At 40.6% G+C, this 23,885-nt stretch overlaps 1 protein-coding gene across 14 annotated transcripts in view; it reads right to left on the bottom strand.

Moving 5' to 3' along the window:
- The window catches only part of TEAD1 (TEA domain transcription factor 1), a 281,699-nt gene that overhangs the window by 35,530 nt on the left and 222,284 nt on the right, over positions 1 to 23,885 (bottom strand). For 13 of the 14 annotated variants that reach the window (XM_061610453.1, XM_061610450.1, XM_061610451.1 and 10 more), the window contains 4 exons: positions 15,956 to 16,090; positions 15,704 to 15,750; positions 13,591 to 13,652; positions 12,569 to 12,693 (listed from right to left, as the gene is read on the bottom strand). In XM_061610453.1, coding sequence (XP_061466437.1) covers positions 12,569 to 12,693; positions 13,591 to 13,652; positions 15,704 to 15,750; positions 15,956 to 16,090 — 369 coding nt within the window. Of the gene's footprint in view, positions 1 to 12,568; positions 12,694 to 13,590; positions 13,653 to 15,703; positions 15,751 to 15,955; positions 16,091 to 18,792; positions 18,897 to 23,885 lie in introns of those variants that run through there. The other variant, XM_061610463.1, reaches the window with a different exon arrangement.

The raw sequence follows: 23,885 nt of genomic DNA, 5'->3' as shown, positions 1-23,885 counted from the left end.
AAAAAAAGGAAGAGATATTCTTTGTCAAAGGTAGTTGATGAGTACAAAAAAGTCAATCAGGTTTCCATATTCTCTTGGCCTCTCCACAGAGGAAATAGGGGGGAAAATCTCACAAACCAGTATGAAAATAAAGAAAGATAGGAGCTGACTTTCACAGTCTGAAATCCTAAGAGGGTTTTCACACACACACACACCATTTTAAGAAGCCTGGCAGACATGGGGAAGCTTCAACCCAACAGATCTCTTTATTATTTTTTATTATTTATTTGTTGAATTTATAACCAACCCTTCCCCCTGAAGGAGTCCAGGTAGCAAACACACCAACAAAGACAATTTAAAAACAAGAAGAACAAAAAGAAAAGCAGTCTAAAAACAGTTCAAAACATTCTAAAACAGTTACAGCTAAAACATTATTTCATCCAGTGATATCTGGTTTACCAGGAACAATCTTTGGTCATCATATGCCTAGGTAAACTGGAATGTTTTCAAATTCCTCCCAAATGTCCATAGTGATGGTGAAAGAACAGAACATTCTGGGAGAACATTCCACAAACAGAGCTGGGAGAACATTCCACAAACAGAGAGCTACCACTGAAATGGCCCTGTCACAGGTCAATGCCAACAGGGAACCTCATGGCACTGTCCCTAAGGCGCTCCCCTCCTTCCACAGTGAGAGGATTCTGAATGACCAGTTCATTTTCTTGCTGTGCACTTGAAATATTACAGAACCCTTTGTCAGCACACAGGGATGAAACAGAAGCCAAGGTGTGGCAGATGTATATGAGCAAAATTGATATCTATTAGAATGTAGTGTGAACATGTCAGTGAGCGGGGTGTATGTGTGCTTAAGTCCTGTTCACTGTGGATGATGGCTCTGCCCATTTTAGGAACTGGCCACACCTACATTGGGCATGTGGCTCCCGACTACTTTCTTTCAAGGGGCGGTATTCAACCAAAACGTTGTGCTAGTGCAAAGGTTAGTACTAACGCAATGGGATTTTCCCCTCTCCTCCCCCCCACGGGCCTTACACTGTCTGCTCTAGAGGTTTGGGGAAACCCCAACAACAATGTTAGGTAACACACAGGGACAGGAGAGTGGGAGATTATTCCATTGCACAAGGAGATAAAGTTTTCTACTGCCTTATAGGAAGATCAGCTTGATTCTTCCCAGTCTCTGTAAATGTGAATTGTTAGGATCATCCCCGGATCAGAAGCCACCTATTATTATTATTTTAAAATGAAATCCTGTCTGTAATTCTCCAGTCATGCCCTACTGGTTACTTTATGGATCTCACAAGAACTAATTTTTTTTTTAAAAAAAATTACTAATTCCCCTTGTACAGCACACCACATACCAATGGGACTCTCTCTGAAGTAGGACAGGACAAAGCACAGGCCACTCCAAAACAAGTAGTTAGAAAGATACAAAAGGCAGAAGAGAGTATGAATGGGAAGGATACTCCAGTGGTTGTGACCTGCAAGGTATGCGCCATGTTTGTTTTCTTGCCTGAGAGCAAAATGGCGTACACGTGCAACAAGTGGAAGCTTGCGGCACTGTCGGAAGAAAAAGTGAGAGGCTTGGAATGGTGGGTGGCCACACTGAGGACTATAAGAGAAGATGACGAGTTCTTAGACAGAACACTGGAACAACAGCAGCAAAGAGAAGTGCAGGTGGAAGAACCACAGCATTTGGTAGCAGAAGAGGAGACTGCTTTGGAGAGGAACAACAAAGTGGAGGAAACTCCGTGGGAAAGGGTGACAGGAGCAGAAGAGCTCGAAGACATCCTTCACCAGTGGAACTATGGAACCACTTTCAACTACTTGAGGATGAGACTGGAGGACAGCCTGTGGTGGAAGAATTACAGGAGAACCCGTGCAACAACGAGCAACAGGTTGAAGCTTGATCAAGCAGGGGCAATGAAACCACACCCCAAACAAGAAGAGTACTAGTAGTGGGAGACTCCCTTCTGTGTGAGATCGAAACCCAAGTATGCCAAGAAGATCCGTGGATTCACGAGGTATGCTGTCTACCAGGAGGATGGATTAGAGATGTGACGGAAAGGTTGCCATCACTCATCAAGCCCACTGACAGGTATCCCTTTCTCCTCAACCATGTGGGAACAAATGATACTGCCAAATGGAACTATGAAGAAATTACATCAGACTTTGAAGTTTTGGGAAGGAAACTCAAGGACTTTGGGGCCCAGATAGTTTTTTCATCCATCCTTCCAGTACTTAGGAGTAGAAAGGGAAAGAAAAATACTCCGTGTGAATGAATGGCTAAGAAGGTGGTGCAGATGTGAGAGATTTGGATTCTGGGACCATGAGCTATGCTTCCTGGAAGATGGACTGCTGACAAGTGATGGGTTGCATCTCACAAGGACTGGGAAGAATATGTTTGGCCACAGCATGGAGAAGTTCATCAAGAGGGCTTTAAACTGAATCCTAGGGGGGAGGGAGATGTAAACTTGGTGGTAACGACTGATGAACTTTTTGAACTTGTTCAAAAAGAACAGAAGGAATAAAAAGGGAGGTGGAGTTGCACTATATGTTAAAAATAGATATCCCTGCACAGAAATACAGGAAGATGACCTTGGTAGCTCCACCGAGGGTATCTGGATTAAAATTAATGGGGCAAGTAATAAAAGGAATGTGGTGCTTGGAGTCTACTACCGACCACCCAATCAAGGAGAAGATGTGAATGTAACTTTTGAAAAGCTAATAGCCAATGTTTCGAGGAGTCATGATGTAGTAGTAATGGGGAACTTCAATTATCCTGATATCTGTTGGGAGACAAATTCTGCCAAACACAGCCCCTCCAAGAAATTTCTGACTTCTGTTGGAAATAACTTTCTCCTACAGAAAGTGGAGGAAGCAACCAGAGGATCAGCTATCTTGGACTTGATTCTAACCAATAGAGATGAGTTGGTGGATGAAGTGGCAGTTACGGGAACTCTGGGGGAAAGTGACCACACCATACTTGAATTCTTGATTTTAACAGAAGCAAAAGCTGAGAGTAGCCATATGCGCACCCTGGACTTCAGGAAATCTGATTTTAATAAATTCAGAACAATTGTAAGTACGTTTCCATGGCAAGCAACCCTAATGAGAAAAGGACTCCAAGGGTGGGAGTTTCTAAAAAGGGAAATTCTAAAAGCGCAATGGCAAGCAATTCCAACAGGGAAAAAAGGGGGGAAATAACAGAAGAAGCCAATGTGGCTTCACAAAAAACTTAGGGATGACCTGAAAACAAAAAAGGACACATACAGGAAGTGGAAAGAAGGCCAGGCCACAAAGGAAGAATACAGACAGGTATCACGGAATTGCAGGGATGGCGTCAGGAAGGCTAAAGCTGAGAATGAGCTGAGGTTAGCGAGAGATACTAAAAGCAACAAAAAAGCTTTCTTCAGGTACATCCATAGTAAAAGACAGAGAAAAGAAAAGGTGGCACAGCTACTCAATGAGGATGGAAAATGATAACAGATGACAAAGAAAAGGCAGAAGTGTTCAATTCCTACTTTGGCTCAGTCTTCTCCCAGAAAAGGGTCTGAGACCCTCCCAGGAAACATGAAGTAGAAGGGGCAGGACTGGAGCTTGAGATTGATAGACAAATGGTCAAGGAATAACTAATCACTTTCAACAAGTTCAAATCAGCAGGGCCCAAAAAACTGCATCCTAGAGTATTGAAGGAACTGGCTGAAGAACTCTCAGAACCGCTGTCTATTATCTTTGTGAAATCATAGAGGTCCGGTGAAGTGCCGGATGACTGGAGGAGAGCTAATGTTGTCCCTATCTTCAAAAAGGGCAAAAAGGAGGAACTGGGGAACTACAGAGCAGTCAGCCTAACATCAATCCCTGGAAAAAATCTGGAGCAGATTATAAAGCAGTCAATCTGTAAGCACCTTGAAAACAATGCAGTGATTACTAGGAGCCAACATGGATTTGTGAAGAACAAATTCTGCCAAACTAATCTTATCTTGTTTTTTGATTGGGTAACCTCCCTTGTAGACTGTGGGAATGCTGTGGACATAATATATCTCGACTTCAGCAAAGCTTGTGACAAACTGCCCCATGATATTATGATTAGCAAACTAGCTAAATGTGGGCTGAATGGAACAACTATCAGGTGGATCCACAGTTGGCTCCAGAATCGTACTCAAAGAGTGCTTATCAATGGTTCCTTCTCAAACTGGGCAGAAGTAACAAGTGGGGTACCACAGGGCTCTGTCCTGGTCCCAGTGCTCTTTAACATTTTTATTAACGACTTGGATGAGGAGGGACAGAGCATATTTATCAAATTTGCAGATGATACAGAATGGGGGGGGCACAGCTAATACCGTGGAAGACAGAAACAAAATTCAAAGGGACCTTGATAGGCTGGAGCATTGGGCTGAAAACAACAGAATGAAATTCAACAGGGATAAATGCAAAGTTCTACACTTAGGAAAAAGAAACCAAATGCACAAGATGGGGGATACTTGGCTCAGCAATACAACATGTGAGAAGGATCTTGGAATTGTCATTGATCACAAATCAACAGTGATCCAACAGTGCGATGTGGCTGCAAAAAAGGCAAATGCTATATTAGGCTGCATTAACAGAAGTATAGTTTCCAAATCGCGTGAAGTATTAGTTCCCCTCTATTCAGCACTGGTCAGGCCTCATCTTGAGTATTGCGTCCAGTTCTGGTCTCTGCACTTCAAGAAGGATGCAGACAAACTGGAACAGATTCAGAGGAGGGCAACAAGGATGATCAGGGGACTGGAAACAAAGCCCTATGAGGAGAGACTGAAAGAAATGGGCATGTTTAGCCTGGAGAAGAGAAGACTGAGGGGAGATATGATATCACTCTTCAAGTACATGAAAGGTTGTCACACAGAGGAGGGCTGGGATCTCTTCTCGATCGTCCCAGAGTGCAGGACATGGAATAATGGGCTCAAGTTGCAGGAAGCCAGATTTCGACTGAACATCAGGAAAATCTTCCTAACTGCTAGAGCCATATGACAATGGAACCAATTAGTACCTAGAGAGGTAGTGGGCTCTCCGACACTGGAGGCATTCAAGAGGCAGCTGGACAGCCATCCATCGGAAATTCTTTGATTTGGATTCCAGGATTGAGTAGGGGGTTGGACTTGATGGCCTTATAGGCTCCTTCCAACTCTACTGTTCTATGATTCTATGATAACAGCAGTATCTGGTGCAGTTGCAGGAAATAGAGCTCCTTCTAGGAGGATGGGCAGGATATAAATTTAAAAAATAAATGAGATTCTGAAGGAACAGGTGACTAGGTCAGCACTGTACAGGCACACAGCTCCTCATAGAAAAAGAGGGAGCTGTCTTACACTGAATCAGATCATTGCTACATTTACCTTAGTATTATCTACACTGACTGACAGCAATTCTCCAGGGTCATTCCCAGCCCTACCTGGAGATACCAGGGATTGAACTTGAGGCCTTCTGCATGCAAGACAGATGCTCTACCACTGAGCTGTGGCTGTTCAGTGGCCAGCAACTCCCCATATGGACCAATGACATGAATGGCCCATGCTTGCACAATGCTGCAATACAAGGGCAGTCTCTCATGTAGACATCCAAGGAAGCTGAATGTTGGAAAATGTAAGACAGACAAAAGAAAGTACTTCTTCACACAGTGCATAGTCAATCTATGGAATTTGCTCCCACAGAAGGCATGTCCACCAACTTGGATGGCTTTAAAAGAGGATTAGACAAATATATAAAGGATAAAGCTATCAATGGCTACTAGCCATGATGGCTATGCTCTGTCTTCATGGTTGCAGGCAGCATGCTTCTGAATACCGAAGGAGTGGGGAGTGCTCTTGTGCTCAGGTCCTGCTTGTAGGCTTCCCATGGGCATCAGGTTGGCCATTGTGAGAACAGGATGCTGGACTAGATGGTCCACTGGCCTGATCCAGCAGGCTTTTCCTATGTTTTATGTTCTTATGTTAAATCCTGGCTACTGCTGCCAGTTAGTGCAGGCAGTACTGAACTAGATAGACCAATGATTTGATTCCATATAAGGAAGCTGCCTATGCTACTATGTACTGCCCAACAGCAACTGATTCTTGTCAGTACAATCTCACTGGCTGCTGCTGAATGAGAAAAATTAAATGATTGAGGCAAGGATACATTGTACTGTGCAATACTGTTCCAAGTTGTGTTCTCCATTCCTTGATCATTTTGTGTCAATGCAACACATATATTGTGTTTTCATACAACATGCATCTGTCTGAAATAAGTCTCAGCCACATATTTACACTATCCATGCAATTGGTTGTATGTTGAGATATTGTACATTATCATCATCACATTTATAGAACATAGGATGTGAGACTTCATTACTGCAGTTGCCAAAGCTGCATATTTTGACATTTTTGTAGGCTACTCTGATGCAAATGAATTAGTTTCACTCAACTGATTTCACATAATTGGAATCTGTGGTGTAAGCAGCATTCAAAGATAATCTACTGAAAATAAAATTTGTTAAATTCATGCTGTTCTCCAGAAGGATGTGCAAAGGCTGCTTAGCTACTGAACTGTGCTGCTGCTCACTTTTTGGAACGGGGAGAACACACTCGCACATTCTTAATTTTTTTCCCCATCATGTCATATATGTACAAAAAATTATTGGGCTATTAAAACTATACTTGAAGGACCCATTGAATGGTACTGTGGATACTAGAACCATAGCTGGCAAATGAATTGTGCCTGGAGTCCACTTAGAAGCCAACAGATTGGGGAGGGCAAATAATATAATCCACCAGCACTATCCACATGTAAAATATGGCTTACGGGCAAAACAAATGCGCCTGACAACTTCTTTCCTTCAACGCCTTCCTGCATGAAGAGCAAAGTTGTTGGCCAGCAGCAGCTCACCCTGTTTTCTAATTGTTTCTAGACTATCCAAATTATAAGAAAAACCCAGCACATACGTATCTATGCATTTCCAGTTCTATGAAAAGTGGCAGGCGATGAGACAGGGCGAGAGGAATAAGATGACAGACAAAATGAGAGGTGACAAGTTTCTTTCACTCATGTGAAGGAAAAACACGAGTGCTGAGTAAAACGCATGCCTCCCCTTAAGCATATCTCCTTCAAAGGCAGGGTTCCCTTGTCACCCAATTCCTTCTTCCTTTATCCATTCATACGGCTCGATGACAATTCGGGAGGGTCAGGGGCTACTCCTCAGATGGATGAATTTGCCCAAAGACCAACTGCAAAGAGATAGTTACTTTACAGTACACATTTGGCCTATTGGGCTGTCATGCTTGAAGTACACCAGTTATTAGGAGCTACTTGATAAAGAGGAAGCAACTTATCCAGCATGGCACCTTACCACCATTTGATTTTCTTAACCCAGGGTCCAGGTATGAGGGGTTTTTTTGCTTATAGATAAGTGGACTGGATGTTCAAGCTCACAAGTGTCAGGAATGTATTTATGATCCCTATGCCCTTGCTCACAATTGTCTTTAAAAAAGTGGATGAATGTTATTTCCATCTTTTGAAAAGAATCTCAGAAGCCATTTGTCTCTCCAAAGTCTCCTTGTTGCACTATGCCATACAAGTATTTATTATCCCTAGCTCATTCCTTGAGCATCAGAAACTACACTGAGGAACATTTCATACTTAAGACAACATTCAGCAATAGCTGTTTAGACAAATAGAATCTAGGTAAATTTTGAATTTAGTTCAAAGCTAATACTAACCAACAGAAGCCCACATAGATCTCTCTGTTTCTGTGGTGTACTATTTTTCCATATTGGGAAGGATTCTGTTGCAGCTAAAATGAAGAGGGAAAGGAGGGCATTAAGCACATCTTCTTCCCCCTATTGCTTCTCCACTTGGGGTGGTGGACAAATTTGATTTAGTTTGCATTGAAAGATGAAACTACTTAATTTGCACATTCCAAAACAATATGAGAACTGAAACACAGCCAGGTCTCCAACCAAGTAATGTGTATAATAATGCATGTACCACAGTAAAGTGTGCAATATATATTAGTGAAACTAACACACATTCCCTTATTACTGAAGGAAATACTGTTTTGCAAAAATGTGTATATTAGGCAAAATTACATACAAAAAGGTGTATAGTAAGAAAAAATCACCCTAAAGGCTGATAAATTTTCATTAGGACTTTTAAAAAGATTCATAAACTGATGTGGAAATGTAGAGAACTGACCTTAATATTGGAAAAATGAGAAACTGAGACAAGCTGAAACTGACAGATTCACCCACCCCTTTTCTCCACTCCCAGTCACCTCCCTAACAAAGGTTGATATCAAGGTTTTGTTACACATGCAGCATATAGCTTCACTCTTAAAGTTGAAGGAGATTTTGGCTTAATACATATTCTTGCTGAGTTGGTCTATCACACTTTGTCATACCTTGGAGGCCTTTCAGAACATGAAGCTAGTGACTAACTTTAGAGTTTTATTATTTAATAGGAGTTACAGATTGACATGCGCCAGGAGTTTCACTTGCAGAAGGTGCCTTTGCTTGATTTCTCGGGATTTTCCCTCCCCCCGCCACACCCCATCCTATTCAGTAGAATCCCCTGACTTCCAAGGGAGTATTGGGGAGGGGGGCAAGAATCTGTGGATTGGCAACAACAGCAGTAGGGAGGAGCATCTGCTTCTACCAGCCCTCTTACCACAGACTAATCTCTGGAGAGTCTTAAAGTGGAGAGGTACATAGGAACCTGCCTTATACTGACTCAGACCAGTGGTCCATCTAGCTCACAGTGTTGTCAACATGGAGTGGAAGGGACTCTCCAGAGTTTCAGGCAAGGGATGTAACCACTTCTACCAAGTGATTCTGGGGAATGAATCAGGGACCTTCTGCATGCAAGGCAGATGCTCTACCACTGAGCTACAGCTCTTCCGTATGTTACACTGGTTTTGGGGGAACTCTTCCAGCTTTATGGATTATGCAAGCCTAGCATCAGATATGATTGTAAATAGACTCAATGAAGAGACATCTCTGGACAAATACCTGGGAAGTGTGTGGCTTGTTCATGGAAGACCTGCACCTCTAAATCCTCCCCACTAGCATATAATCTCTTCTGAATCTCCTTTCAATTTTATAAAACAGGAAAGAAATGCTGCTTGCTGTGGAAACATGGAATTGCTTTGGTGAACAGAGCTGACGTTTCTAGTCTGCTTCACAAACCACCCCACTCATTTTCCCCCTCCTGTAGCTTTTTGGCAATGGCAACACAACTCCTCTAGAGGCAGACTGCAATAACTCAGAAAATCCCATGTACATCAGCTGAAGAGTATACTGAGATCTGATTAGGATGTGATGATCAGGAAAAGCCAAGCCTATTCCAGCTGATCAAGTAGTGATTTACAGCTGGGTAGGCTGGAGCTTTCAGGTGTGAAATGTGAGACCTGAAGTCTCAATTCTTTCAAGCATGCAGACAATGAATGTAAACATCTGGGCCCAAGGGCTCTGTTACAATGGATTACCCTCCATAGTTGTGTTTTTTTCCTAAGAGGAAAGTCATACCTGCATCTAAAGTTGAATTTCATTCAGCATTTTGAACAGCAGCTTTGAAAAAGCAACTATATTATATGTCTTAATATCTGTACTGTTGTGCTATTTTTCACTCACAGTCTTATTGTTATGAAGAATCCTCTAATGTAAGGTTGCTGTGCTATGTCTCTGATCTCCATTATTCTAGGAAAACACTCCCTTGATAATGCCTCCTTGTAAGGATACATACATTCAATGGTTTCCAGAAAAGAATTATAAAAAGCATATGATGGCTCCACTCTACATATTATTGTATTTTGCAAGCTATTTGAAGCAAAGAAAGAGTACGTATTCCATGTGTTCTTGAGTGCATTCACTTTTCAGGGGGAAAAATCTGCATAAAGCAATAGGTTTAACATGTTTCCCCCTGCAAAATAAACCTAGTGCTTTGATTTCTGTTCTTTTGTGACACACTATAAAGATGGCAATTGATGCTGAAAACATTTAAGGTGAATATATGAACAGAATAATGACTATTTCATTAAATTATATCATTATTACTTCAGTGAAAGTCATAGGCTTCCATGGGAGTCTTTCGTGCAAATTCCAGCTTACAAGCTGTGAACTAAAAATAATAGCCCAAATCACTCTCAACCTTTAATTTTACCAAGCCTCTATTCTATTTTTTTAAATTACACCAGTCCTCTCAATGCTTTCAGTTGATTACAATTTTTAAAAAGTCATAAATACATACACTAGATTCCTTAAAAGCAGCAATGTCTCATTTTTTCTGCATTTAGGAACTCATATGAGCAAAGAAAACTGCTTTATGCCTGGTTCTCACATAACACTAAGCCAGGATTTGTTTAGCTAACATGAATTAACCATGAGTTGTCCCACAGATGAAATCAACAAACAATCGCTTGTTTCTCCAAAGTTTAGTTTGTTTTCCAGCTGCTCTTGCCTCACACCTTTGTAGTCTGGTGAGCTTACCAAGTGACATGGTCAAACAAACTTTAGGTTAAGGAAGAGTGCTGGATTCACACGTAATGCCAAGCCACAGTTAAAACCTTTTTGCCTGTTGCTGCTGGTAAGGGGTCTTGGGACAGAGAAGAGGCCACTCCGTCTGTCTGCCCAGTTGCCCTGCCAGCCATAGCTGATCATGAAGGAAGAGGACAGTGGAAACAGTGGAGGCTAACTGACTTGCCTTCTAGTTCATAGACTAGATAAGAGGGCTGCTGCAGTGTGGTAGGTCACTACTGCCTGGACAATGGAGTGACCATGTGGGTGACATTCTCTTTCATTTTGTATTGTTGAATTTATTATCTGATAGGAGAAAGTGAATAATGTATTATTGAGGGTAACTGAAATTCTGCTTTTGCTTCCCAGAATGAGTCTGGTTGTAATATTTTTTTGTGTTTTAGTGTTGCTTAATGCCAAGCAGTGTGAGAGTCTGAACCAGTATAGAGTAAGGCCCTACCAGGGTGGGATAGGGGAAGGGGGTGGTTGTGTGTCTGTCTGTATAATACTGTATTACCCTAGATGGAGGTGGATGAATTAGCTGGTAGTAAACTATACTTAATGCTATAAGGAATTTTTTTTGTAGACCAGATGTTTGTTTTGCGACAAATGGTTGACTGAGGATTAGCTGTCTTATCTGTATAGCTGATATAAATGCTTGAGAGTGAGGTATGTATGTGGATAATTACTAAGGATGTATTTGGGATATGTTACTTCGGGTGGATAAATTTAGGGGCAGCTTCTATTTCCATTACTTTGTGTAGTTGTTATGATGCTGTATATGTGGAGTTTTACTGTGCTTTTGTATTTTGTTTTTATTTGTAATTTTTTACGTTTAAGTGAATATTTTGTTTTTCAGTTAATCATACTCCTTTAAATTTTGTATTTGACCTTCATTTATAATGTTCTTTTAGATATTTTAAATAGGTTGCGAACCACTTTGAGATTTTTTTGAAACATAGAATGGTATAGAATACAAAATTCACAAGCCAACAACAACCCATAGCTTCAGATCATGGTTAGTTGGCAGTTAACAAGCCAAAGTTAAGCTGCTATGCAGGATAATACATAACACTAAGCCAGGGTTTAATAAACCATAATATAATAAACCATGGTTTAGCATTACATGCAAACCAGGCCAGTGAGTCAACCCATTTGGTCATCTAGCCCAGTACTGTCTACTCAGACTGGTGCTGGCTTTTCAAAAGCCTGAGAGCCTCTAGAACAGGGGACACTGTGAACCACAGGGCCATCCCTGTTGGTCACATGAACAGAATGTGATTTAGAACCTTCTGTGGTACAGATGGATGCTTGCAGTGCACAAAGTGAAATACTTTCAGGATGTGAGTACAAAAACTGCAATAGGAAGGAGGTACAACAATGACTATATAGGCTATTTACATGAAGGCCAATAAACTGAGTTTGAATCCTGGGAAGACAGAAGCTCTGTGGGTAGGTGGTTCCCATGTCTGCAAGGTAGGCTAGTTGCTTGTTCCTGATGGGGCTGCACTCCTCTGAAAATTCCAGCTGGTGCAGAATACAGCAGCTAGACTGCTGATAGGGGCTAACAGCTGACAACATGTACCACCTTGCTAAAGCATTTACACTGGCTGCCCATATGCTACCATGCCAAGTTCAAGGCTCTTATGTTCAAAGCCCTGAACAATTTGGATCCAAGATACCTTAAGGACCACCTGAGCTTATATATTCCAGCCTGATCATTGAGATCATCCAGACGAGTGCTATTAATTGTCCCCCACATTACAGGTGTTGGACTGGCCTCAGCCAGCAGTCAGGTATCTTCTGTCACTGGTTCCATACTGTGGAACACTCTTCTAGCAGAGATTCAGCAGACATCCTCGCTTTTGACTTGCAGACTTTTTTATGCTGAGAGGCCTGTGCAGTTGTTTAAGTTTTCTTGAATAGTCAGTCATTTTAGTGATTGTTCTGTATTGCTTCAAAGGGTTTTTTATGTTGCTGTACACTGCCTGAAGTCCTGTGAGAGGGTGGTATATAAATACCTTTATAAATAAATAATTTAGGGTAGCACTTACAGAATCTGGATCTCTTTGTTGTTCCAGAAAAGCTGAAAATTCCACCAATCTGAGTTTAGTTGTTCCAATAGATCGACCTTGCCAAGCTGGAACTGAGGGCGCTGGAGCTGATGCAGGTTCAAACCCTGAAGAACAAACAATCAGCAACTTCTTTTTTATTTAAGATTATGACTATGCTGTATTATTAATTCTTGTGGATGAACAAAACTTGACGCCAGCCTACCCTATTATAATGATTAAAATCCAGCTACTTTTAAGCTTGTTCTCAATATGTTGGAAACAGGGTTACTGAGCATGTATATAATATGAGATTTGCTTTTTGTTCCAATTATTTTACTGTTTTTATTCAAGCTTTCCATTCCTCTTTGCAAACAAAAGGAAACAGCATCAAAGATATTGTTTACAGGTAAGTTTGCTTTTAAAAAAACCAACACTACTCCTCTCTTTACTATTTGGCAGCAAATTAGAACAGAAAAATAATAACAAACCAAAGTACAATGACTGTAAATTATATATTCCAAGACTAATGCATTTTGGAGGATGTGCCATCCGTTGCCCTGTATGTTTATATAGATATGGGCCAAGGAGACCAATCTTAAAGAAATCAATAATTATTTTAAGATCAAGTTGATCAGATGTTTTTATTTCCCTTTTGTTCTTGCATACAAAGCCAATGAGTATGGTTTTGGACCTAGAAAGGCTAGTTATGCACTGCTTTCTTACATATGTTCCTGTAGTGAGGAATCCTGGAATATATAGACAGTCACTCCTGTGCTAAGACGGTGGGTGTGTTACATATTCCACATGCATATTTCATAATCTCTGCATAGATGAATATGCAAACAATTGTTTACACAAACTCACATACATCATTCATTCTTGGTAGATTACCAATGAGACTCCTCTTTTGTGACACCAATGGTTCAACTCTTTTGTGTAGATTTAAAGATTGCAACCTGGGCCAAGTACTAAATATGGGGTGGGATCCAAGAAATCTAAACAAACAAATTGGTAATCTTTACCTGAAATAGGAGTCGTGACTGTCGGCTGTATAGGGTAGGCTTGCTGGACAAATGGCTTTATGCTGAAATAGACCATTGGATGAAGTTAGATAGTATTAATTAAAGTATTTATTAACAGCAACAGAAAATCATTGCTTGTTTCTGGTACAGGACAACAATGTAAATTTCCTTTTAGAGAAGGGAGTTCTTAGTCGAAATTAATGGTTTTAGACAAAAGAAAAGCTAGTCCAACTTGGAACAAGTATAGCACGCTGATTAAAGAGCTGTAGTCCTGAGAAACTATCCCAGATTCAAACCTGGAGATTTAAAATTGGAGGAGTCTTCCATTCTTGCCCGGCAGCCTTAGATTGCAGCTTAGTGTGTGCCCGTGGCCCAGTCTAGGGTCACAAAATTCTTTTTTATGCCCCTCCGCTAATATCGCACAGATGAGGATTATTCTGGTTTGCTGGCCAGATTAAGACATGCAGAAAACTGGGATGGGCAAGCGTGCATGCAACTGACTTCATAGCAATTGACCATCAGGATGTTTTGGATATTACTCCCTGCTAACAGTTCTACATGTAGTGTGAACATCCATTCCTTTCACCACATTCATTTAAACATTTATTAGCCACTCTTCAAGCAGGGGTCTCAGAGCGGCCTAAAAAGAAACATGTAAAAGTACAATATATGTACAACAAATTAATGCCTGAGTTGAGAGATGCTGTAGTTCAGCTTTTGCCAACCTGGTACCCCTCAGATATTTAGTACAATTCCTGTCAGTTCCAGTTAGCACAGTAGTAACTAGCACAGCACAGTTGTGCTGGCTGGGGCTGATGGGAACTGTAGACCAAACAGGTTGGCAAATGCTGCCATAGTTATATGCAGGATCTTCCTTCACCCTGGATATTAAACCTGATACAAGAGCAATGAAGCCCCCCTCCCCCGCCCAACCAATTATCCATGGGATTTCTCAGGACCAAATTAGACATTATGTTGTTGTTGTTGTTATGTACCTTCAAGTCGATTATGACTTATGGCGACCCTATGAATCAGTGACCTCCAATAGCATCTGTCATGAACCAACCTGTTCAGATCTTGTATGTTCAGGTCTGTGGCTTCCTTTATGGAATCAATCCATCTCTTGTTTGGCCTTCCTCTTTTTCTACTCCCTTCTATTTTTCCCAGCATTATTGTCTTTCCTAGTGAATCATGTCTTCTCATGATGTGTTCAAAGTATGAAAACCTCAGTTTCATCATTTAGCTTCTAGTGACAGTTAATTAATTAATTAATTAATTAATTACATTTATACCCTGCCTTTCTTTCCATGATAGAAACCCAAGTTCTGGTTTAATTTGTTCTGACACCCAATTATTTTTCTTTTTCGCGGTCTATGGTATCTTCAAAGCTCTCCTCCAACACCACATTTCAAACTCGGAGGAAGGCAATGGTAAACCACCTCTGAATATCTCTTACTACGAAAACCCTATGAACAGAGTATCCAAAATGCAACATGAGACATTATGTTAAGTGCATGCAAGCATTTAAGGTGTCTGATTTTTGTACATTAAATAGCGGCTTTTGGGAGCAGGGCAGACAGAGTAATATATGGACCACAATGTGCAGGGGATTAACCCTTCTCCTCATGGTGCGGTCCCTATGAAAAGTACACCCTTTCCTGAAGCTTCTATTAGACCTGGACGTGACACTTTAATCGAGGCGAATGGTAGGTAATCCTCAGATCTGCTCCTAATCACATTGCATGTAGAGGTGAGGCTGGAACTAACTTCTGAAATGCTTGAAACCCCCATTCCACCCCACCCCAATAAAAAACAAAAAAAAAGTTTTTAATCCTCATTATCAGGCAATGTGGTATCAAGTTAAGCGTTCGGAAAAATTCTAGCTTTCAGAAACTAACATTAACTACAGAAAATATTCTGGTAACACAAAGACTTCTCTTCTCCTCCCCCGCCCCACGTTTGCTCATTCCTTGCCTCAGTTATAGCCTCTGCCTAGATACACTTCATTTTGGATCTACATGCATTTAAATAAACACATAACCACCTATGTGTACCATTACATACATACACACATGAGAAAACAGTGGAGTTTGGTCTCATTTTCCAAACTTACTCTTGTGAAGATCCAGGCTGCACTGTTTGTATCATCCCTGGCCAAAACTAGATGGGAGTAAAAGAAAGAAAGAAAATGAAAAGCCAACTTTTTCAATAGCTCTCTTTTGGGGCACATTTCCTCTATTTTTTCAGCAAAGAATTTTATAATGGGAGACAGAAGTACATTTTCTGGAGAATTAATTGATCAAGACTTTGTTTCCTACCAATCATTGTTCTGAAATGTACGTTTTATTGCAGCCAATTAACTTACTCCAGGTGCTCCAGGAAACGTAGGACGGGGAATTCCTGGGAGGCCCAACTTATTGTGAATCGCTGTTGCAGATACTATTTGAGCTGATGACATAGCTGCCATGTGCTGGAGTGCTTTGTCCTTTGCAGTCTGATCCTTCAACATGACAATTACAGGCAATCATTAATATACTGGTCACAACAAATCACACTGAGCAAGCACAGCGAGAAAGCATATGTGCTAAAATTAAAAAGGCACAGGAAATGTGAAAAATAAAAGCATACCATGCAGAAAAATGGAGCACAAGGGCTAAAATACATTCAGATTACCTTACAGCAAAGTTCTCTGCGCAATATTATCATGACTCAGTTTAAGTATGAATACAGTACCCTAATGCAAATCAGTAGGAAGTCTACTGCATCTGAACTGAGCCTTAATTCTTTTTTTACAAACCAGAACAGAGCCTGAACCATTATTTTGAAAGTCTTTGTTGAGCCCAACCAGGAACACAACAGCAACAACAAAGTCAGGTTACCGAGTTCTGAATAAAGATTTGGCAAAATGTACAACAACCCTCATGTGTAATGATCTGAAGGCACATGAGGCTATTGTAGGCGCGGCTCTCTCAGTGGCTGGATGGGAGACTGTTTGGGAATCCCGTATAAGCTGCCTTGGGTCCCGTGCTATTAGAAAGGTTGGCTATAACTGTAAGAAAATAACATCACTGACTGGAACCAGATGGGAACGGGAGAACATAAAACTATTATCTAGAAGGATTTTTAGGTATTATTGGAATTCACCTGGCTTCTCTTTAACAGCCCTCTTCAAGGGCTGAGAAATAGGCACCCTGCTTTAAAGACTACACTTCAAAAGCTGGCGGAAGAAGAGCACGGCACTGCACTGCACAATACTTTTCACATGCTGTAGCGCTAAGCTACTGTCAGTATCTTTTAAAGTTGTTGAAAGAGGAAACAGCGGATATAATCCAGCCCGTTAAGTAATTTTAAATCCTGTTGCTTTCAGCAGGAAAGATTTAAACATGTACTTAACTTTTCAATTGAAATCAAGTTCTTCTTAGGTTTACGTATACCCTTAAGGGCCTCCCTCTCTCATTCTCTCTCTCGCTCTCACACACACACTCTGAAGTAGGAACATGGGAAATACTGTATTCCATAAAAGCTATTATATACTATTTATATTAAATACTAAATGTGATGTTTATTATATAATGATATTATACCTATCATTCCTTAAATGATACAGTTCAAATTCAGCGGTGGTCTATAGACAGACTGGGGCTGCTTGTTTCCCCAACCTCAAATATCAATGATGTCAGGGTCAAGACAGAGCTGCAGCCTATAGGGCCACAGGAATTGCTCTGTTGATCAGGCAAGGGAAGTTTGCTAAGCTGCTGGTACTTATACCAGCTACTGAAGAGGGCTCTGAGCCTTAAGAGTGCACAGTTTATGGAAGCTCACTAGGCCAGGTCCCTACCTCATATAAAAAAGTGTGGATCTCAGCCCTGGAATCCCCTAGCAAAGGACTTCGAAGAGTTTCTCATAGGCTCAGTGCGGTTATGACAGAACTCATTCGAGTACCATCACCTCTTTTTTGCTACCCATGGCAGCCATTATGTACTGGCATCTGCTGCATTTTTATCAAAATATGATTACCAGCTCTGTATTTTTTTTACCAAAAGAAGCATTAGTGCCAACTGTTTTAAAACAGTAAATTAGACACAATACAAATACAAAGAAGTCCTGTGTAGGTCTTCACATCTTACACAGCAGTGAGACAATATCAATCTGACCTATTTCCATGGCATGCCTGGCAGGTATGCATGCATACACACCCACCCCTTAAATATGAATGTTTGACTGCACCTCTGTATAAGGCTTACATGTCACTTGAGGGTTGCATGTGAATAATAAAATCATGTGAGTGGAGCCAACTACACTAGAAAAACACATTTGATTGGTCTCACTCACAATAGCTGTGTCATTCACAAACTGAGACCTGCCCCCCACCCCCAGGGACTGCAGTGTAAATGGTGGTTCCTATGGGGCTGCAGCTGTCTATGAAGTGGCCTATATGCAGCAACTTTAAGGCTCTATGCCAAAGCAGTATGAGCAAGTCGCAGATGTAGTGGAACTATATGACATACCTCCAGATCTTTCTCTGGCATCATTCCCTGGTTGCGGGCAAATCTGATCTTAATTGAATTAAGGTGCCGTAATGGCCTTGTTTGCTATGGCCATACTACCCTAAACATGCCCAATCTCATCTGATCTCAGAAGCTAAGCAGGGTCAGGCCAGTTGGGAGACCACCTGGGAATACCAGGTGCCGTAGGCTTAGAGGAAGGCAGTGGTAAACCACCTCTGAATACCTCTTACCATAAAAACCCTATGAATATATCCAAAAGATTCATAGGGTTGCCATAAGTCGTAATCAACTTGAAGGCATATAACTACAACAGTGGCCTTGTTTATATATTCCACATCACAAGTTCCCTTTGATTTGAAAAAGAATTGTTTTAGGGAACCCTAAACTTTGGATATAAGACTTAATGATAAAGCAACACAAGCGCTAAGAGGCAGATTCATTGTTACAAGCAAAGTTGCAAGCATGCTGGCCAGGGAAGCATGCCATCCCATATGGTATACGGATTCACACATATAATTCCCTTGAAAGCCCATAATGAGAAATTGAGCAGCTTCTTCGTTTGAACAGCTCCCTTAGAAACAGCACAGGGTGACAATACAGTTAAAGCTAGCTAAAAAAAAAGGCAAGAAAAGGGGAAGGGATCTGCCAAGCACAGCTGAAGTATATAATACTTGCTTCACTGAAAAATACTTACCATGCTTGTTACCTGGATGCAACAACAAAAAGTTTGTTAAAATGCTTCTGTACAACTGCAATTTCTTAGCAGAATATGCTGTAGCGTAATTAAAAATGGAAGGTGTTCCTAGTCATTTTATAGAGTTTAAAAGTATTAATTTTCACCAAGGAACTGATTCATCAAAAGAATAAAAGGACTAATTATATTAATGCCTACCATGCTGATAAAATTAAATGCCTAGCTTGGCATCTGTTAGGTCTTCAGCCCATTTAGTAACCTGTAGAAACCCCTGTATTAAAAAACAAACAAACCTAGACACAGCCTATTTTAAGCTGACTTACTGGGGGTCTGGCGGCAGGGGGAGCAGCTGCTCCCAGAGGCTTTCCCCCTCCATCCTGTACAAAATTCAAGGTAGAAACCTGATCAAGTGTTAATGCTTGAAGAAGTGACATTAACACCTGTGGACCCATCTGTAGCTGCTCTTGCACAGTCACAGGGGAACTGGCTGAGAGCAACATGGCTGCTGAATAAACCCAGCTTTTAGCAGCAGTAGAGACCCAGCATAGTGAGAAATTTACTTATCCAAAAGACTGTGCCTGCTCCCTGACCTATTTCTGGCTCCTAAGCTTCTGGTCTTGCATTATTATTTCAAATGGTTAGAGAAAGGGAATCTTCTTCAGAGTAGAAAAAGAAGCCTGCTATTTCAACTACATTTATAATAAGGAAGACCTGCTTTGTTTGGTTTTCTTGTGCAGAAGTTATCACAGACAGACCCCTGTTACTCCACATCTTTGAGTGTCAGGGCTCAGCTGGCCCAGGAGCCTGGAAGTAGGCTTCCATCTTTCACTCTGTAACTAGGCATGGCAACAACAGGCCAAGTTTCTGGCCAATCCAGAAGCTGCAGATTGCCTGTGGCATGCCCATATTCCTTTTTGTTCCTGAAGAGAGATTTGGGACATGAGCAGGAACAGACTATGCTTCATTCCCAGATACTCTGATAGCGACTTCAGAGTTCAGATGAAGGATCATATTACTCCAGAAACTTAGAATGGCTGTTTTATAATCTTGTATTATTATATTTCATTTTTATGTTAGGCAGGGCCAGCTCCAGGCATGCAGGGGCCCTTGGGCATCAGCTTGCCCTGGCCCCCCGGTGTGTGTGTGTGCGTGCGTGCCCCCACGGCCCCCCTACCTGTCTAGTCTTTACCATTGCCCTTAATGAAGTTGGCGGCCGTGGTTTCCCTAAGGGGAATGAAGCCTCTGCTGCCATCTTTGTTGATGGCACACGTGCGTGCTATGTGCGCACATCTCTGCCATCAACTAAGATGGCGGCGGCAGCTTCAGTACCTTAGGGAAGCTGTGGCCGCCATCTTCATTAAGGGCAATGCTAAAAAGCCATCTGACAGGTAAGTGGGGGGCGTGGGGGGCGCAGATTACGGAAGGGGAGCGGATGGCCCCTCAGGGGCTCCTGTAGTTCCGGGGCCCTCGGGCCAGTGCCCAACCTGGCTGCCCTTTAGAACCGGCCCTGATGTTAGGCACCTTGAGCATCATTTGGTGGAAATTTAACAAAATAAGAAAATATAAAATGCTTATCTAACTATGTGTGTGTTGGGTGTCAGTAGTGTAGAGCAGCTAACACTAAAATGTATCCTTTTGGGTAGAAATTTTCCACCAAGTGAATTTTGTGTGTGAGGTTATAGGGATATAATTCCTTGGTTGCCTGGATTCTTAAATCATTTCTGGCAAGGTGCATCTTGTTTGTTCCAGCATCAATGACCTACTTTTATCTGAATTAAATGGCTAATGTGTAAAAAGTAAAATAAAAAAACCTGATACATAAAAGATTCTAGCATATTGCTAGAAATGGATGGGACTGCATAGCATTCAGCATCCCTTTCACTCCTACGATTTTATGATCAATTCTGTATAATGAAAAGGAGGCTTTACCTTTTTCACTCATATCCAGCTATTTCTGGGATAACACATAACAACTGATTAATCACACATTAAAATGCTACATGACAGTCTGAGCAGCTAGTGAAGAAGACTACATCCAATTAAAACTGGATGGGGAATTTAGGCAGGCAGATTAGTAGTAATTACCTAAACTGGAATTTGGCCAAGATACATGACTTAACACCCGTATTCTCCACCTCTGAGTGCACTGGGATCTTTAATGAACACAAGTGATCAAGATCTTGACTTCCTAAGAAAATGGGTGTGTTTCTACTGTCAGTTATGCTCCAGTAAATATGAAATAGCTTAATTGTAGTCAGCTGAAATTATGCAGTCAGTAGGCAAATGTGAACAGATATTTAGCTTACGATATTCTGCCTTAAAGTGCCATGATGGGATTCTGTTGGTAGTACTGCTAATATTATTCTCCTGTAGTTTAAAGTGTTCTTTGGTTGACTCTCATCCAGTATTGGTCTCTGAACCCTCAGAACAGACCAGCATTTCCACAAAATGACACTGAAATAGTTCTTGGACATCTTGGAAACTTTTTTTAAAATCATTTTAGGGTTTTTTGTGTGGTTTTTTGCATTTAAAATTTTTTTGATACATACATTTCTGAGCTGAATAACAATATCTAAATTCTTGACTAAACTGAGCAAGAGTTTTACTGTTTGGACACACAGGAACCATTACAATATCCTGTTCTACAGAGAAAAATAACCTCCAGCCAAATAAGATACAATATAGACTTCTCTACATAGCCTTTGTCCCCTGTAAAACCCCTCCCGCTTTTGAAAGGGAATTAGGAGGATGTAGTATGAGAGGCATGAGCTCTAATAAAACATGTAGAAAGAGAAAGTGGTCAGAAGAGGTGGGAAAGATGCCTAAGTGGGGAGAAGTTTGTGCATAAAAGAAAAATAAGAACATAAGACGAACCTGCTAGATCAGGTCAATGGTCCATCTGCTCCAGCATCCAGTTTTCACAGTGGCCAACCAGATGCCCATGGGAAGCCTGTAAGAAGGACCTGAGCACAAGAGTGCTCTCCCCTCCTGCAATTTCCAGCAACTGGTATTCAGAAGCATACTGCCTCCGACTGTAGAGGCAGAGCACAGCCACCATGGCTAGTAACCACTGATAGCCTTATCCTTTATGTATTTGTCCAATCCTCTTTAAAGCTATCCAAGCTGGTGGCCATCACTGCCTCCCCATAGCAGTAGACCCCATGGCATTGCTTTTCTATCCAAGTTGTGACAGTGAATTCCATAAGTTATTTATGCACTTTGTAATTGCTTTGTCTGTCATGATTATGCTCATGGCAAATTTCAATGGGTGATTCCAAATTCTAGGGTTATGAGACAGTGTAAGTGAAATTCCTCTCTATCCATCTTCTACACATTTCATAATTTTATACAACTTCATTATGGTTCTTTTTCATTATCTTTCCCCCCTAAATTTGTGAACATCAAACACTTTGAGTAAAGGCATAAATAAAAGATATTCCAATTTCTTGCAGGGTCAGAAAAAGTGGTTGCGCAGGGTAAAGACTAACAGAAGGGGGGGAGTCTGAGACGTGTGTAAACCATACAAAAGAGACTGGAGGGGAAAAGAGGAAGAAAGGTGTTTGTGGAGAGAGCACAGGATGCTGATGGTTACCCTCTGCATTCCACAAATCTCTCAGGGCTGCAGCTGTTACAAAGTTGATTTGAATCTTTTCATGATAGCTACTTATTTTGAAGTTGCAAGCCATTCAAGAGCATTAAGCTATATGGGATATATTAAAATCCAATGTACACAAACACATCTTTTAATGAATCAGTGCCCACTGGTTTTGAAACAATAGTCACACAAGATGAAAATATGGGCCGTGTTTGGACAACATACTACACAATGGTTTAGTTTGACAAGCATCACACTACCATGCTTCCTACTCTTCTCCTTTTGGTGTAGCCACAACTGGAAGAGTTTGGAAACTGTTGCTTCCATTTTTGCTTAGCCACAGCTTGTCATGTCATCTGAACTGACAAGTGGTGGTTAATGTTAATTATAGGTTTGTTTTTTAAACAAAAACAAAACCTAAGATAAGCATATATGTTATAGTTTTGTTGGTTGGTTTAAAAAACTAAAACCTAAAGATAAGCATGATGCCAAAATGTGGCCAATCAGTGCAAGTCATTCCATTTTTAAAATCTATGATGAAACAGGTTGAAATGAATTTTATACACAAAATTAAGGAACTTTGGTCATAATCTGTTTTAAAACCAACATACTTTTGTTTTAACACCAACATACTCTTTAAAATAATTCAATGAGCCCAACCAATCTGCTCTAACAAAAATGATTTTGTGTCCCAGGGAGATAAAACAGGTATTCAGTATAACTTTTGAAAATATGTTCTAAGTATAATTAAAAGAAGGGATAATATAAAAAATTTTAAAAAAAAATCTGTAGTATTATATATTATATATTTTCATTAAAACCCACACAGACATCTAATAAAACATTACTTTAAAAATGTGAAATCAAAGAAGCTGCAATTTGCTATTAAAATGGATTTTAGCGTAAAGCATAAAATAATAACATAAAACAGTTTCCTAATAAGTAATCTCGCAGATCTTAGTTCTGCATATATATTGATTTGAATAACTTCTGAAATTATTTGTGGTAACTAAAAAAACAAACCATGGAAGTATACAATTGTATTGGACAAAAGACAGTTGAATAATTGTAGCCATGATCTCCAATTTGCTTATTATTAGCGAAGACAGTAGTAAATACAAAAGCCGGCTATTTCAGCCAGGCAATAGCGAATGTTAAAAAGAGAATGCACATTCAAAGCTGTTCCAACTTGCTGCCTAATGAGGAGCAATTAATCCATCTTATTGTATCTCAAAATGCAGAAGACTCCATTCACATCAAAGGGAATTTTTCAAGGCTTTTATCATTGTTCATTTATTAAAAACAAGAAAAAGAAAAAGCTATATAGAGCTATCTTTAGCATCCTAACTGTCAACAGTATTTTCTTTTTACATGCAGGCAGCGTGGAATGTACACTAATGGATTTTAAAGCACCGCATACATGTGAACTGTAGGCATTTTTAATTTTTTGGCTTCCTTTAATGAATTTTAAACACATATGCTAATGAAAATTAAATCT

Source organism: Rhineura floridana, chromosome 2, assembly GCF_030035675.1.
Source record: "Rhineura floridana isolate rRhiFlo1 chromosome 2, rRhiFlo1.hap2, whole genome shotgun sequence".
NCBI classification, from domain to species: Eukaryota; Metazoa; Chordata; class Lepidosauria; order Squamata; family Rhineuridae; genus Rhineura; species Rhineura floridana.
The sequence above is the reverse complement of the archived record's forward strand: the minus strand, read 5'-3'. Positions and strand labels throughout refer to the sequence as shown.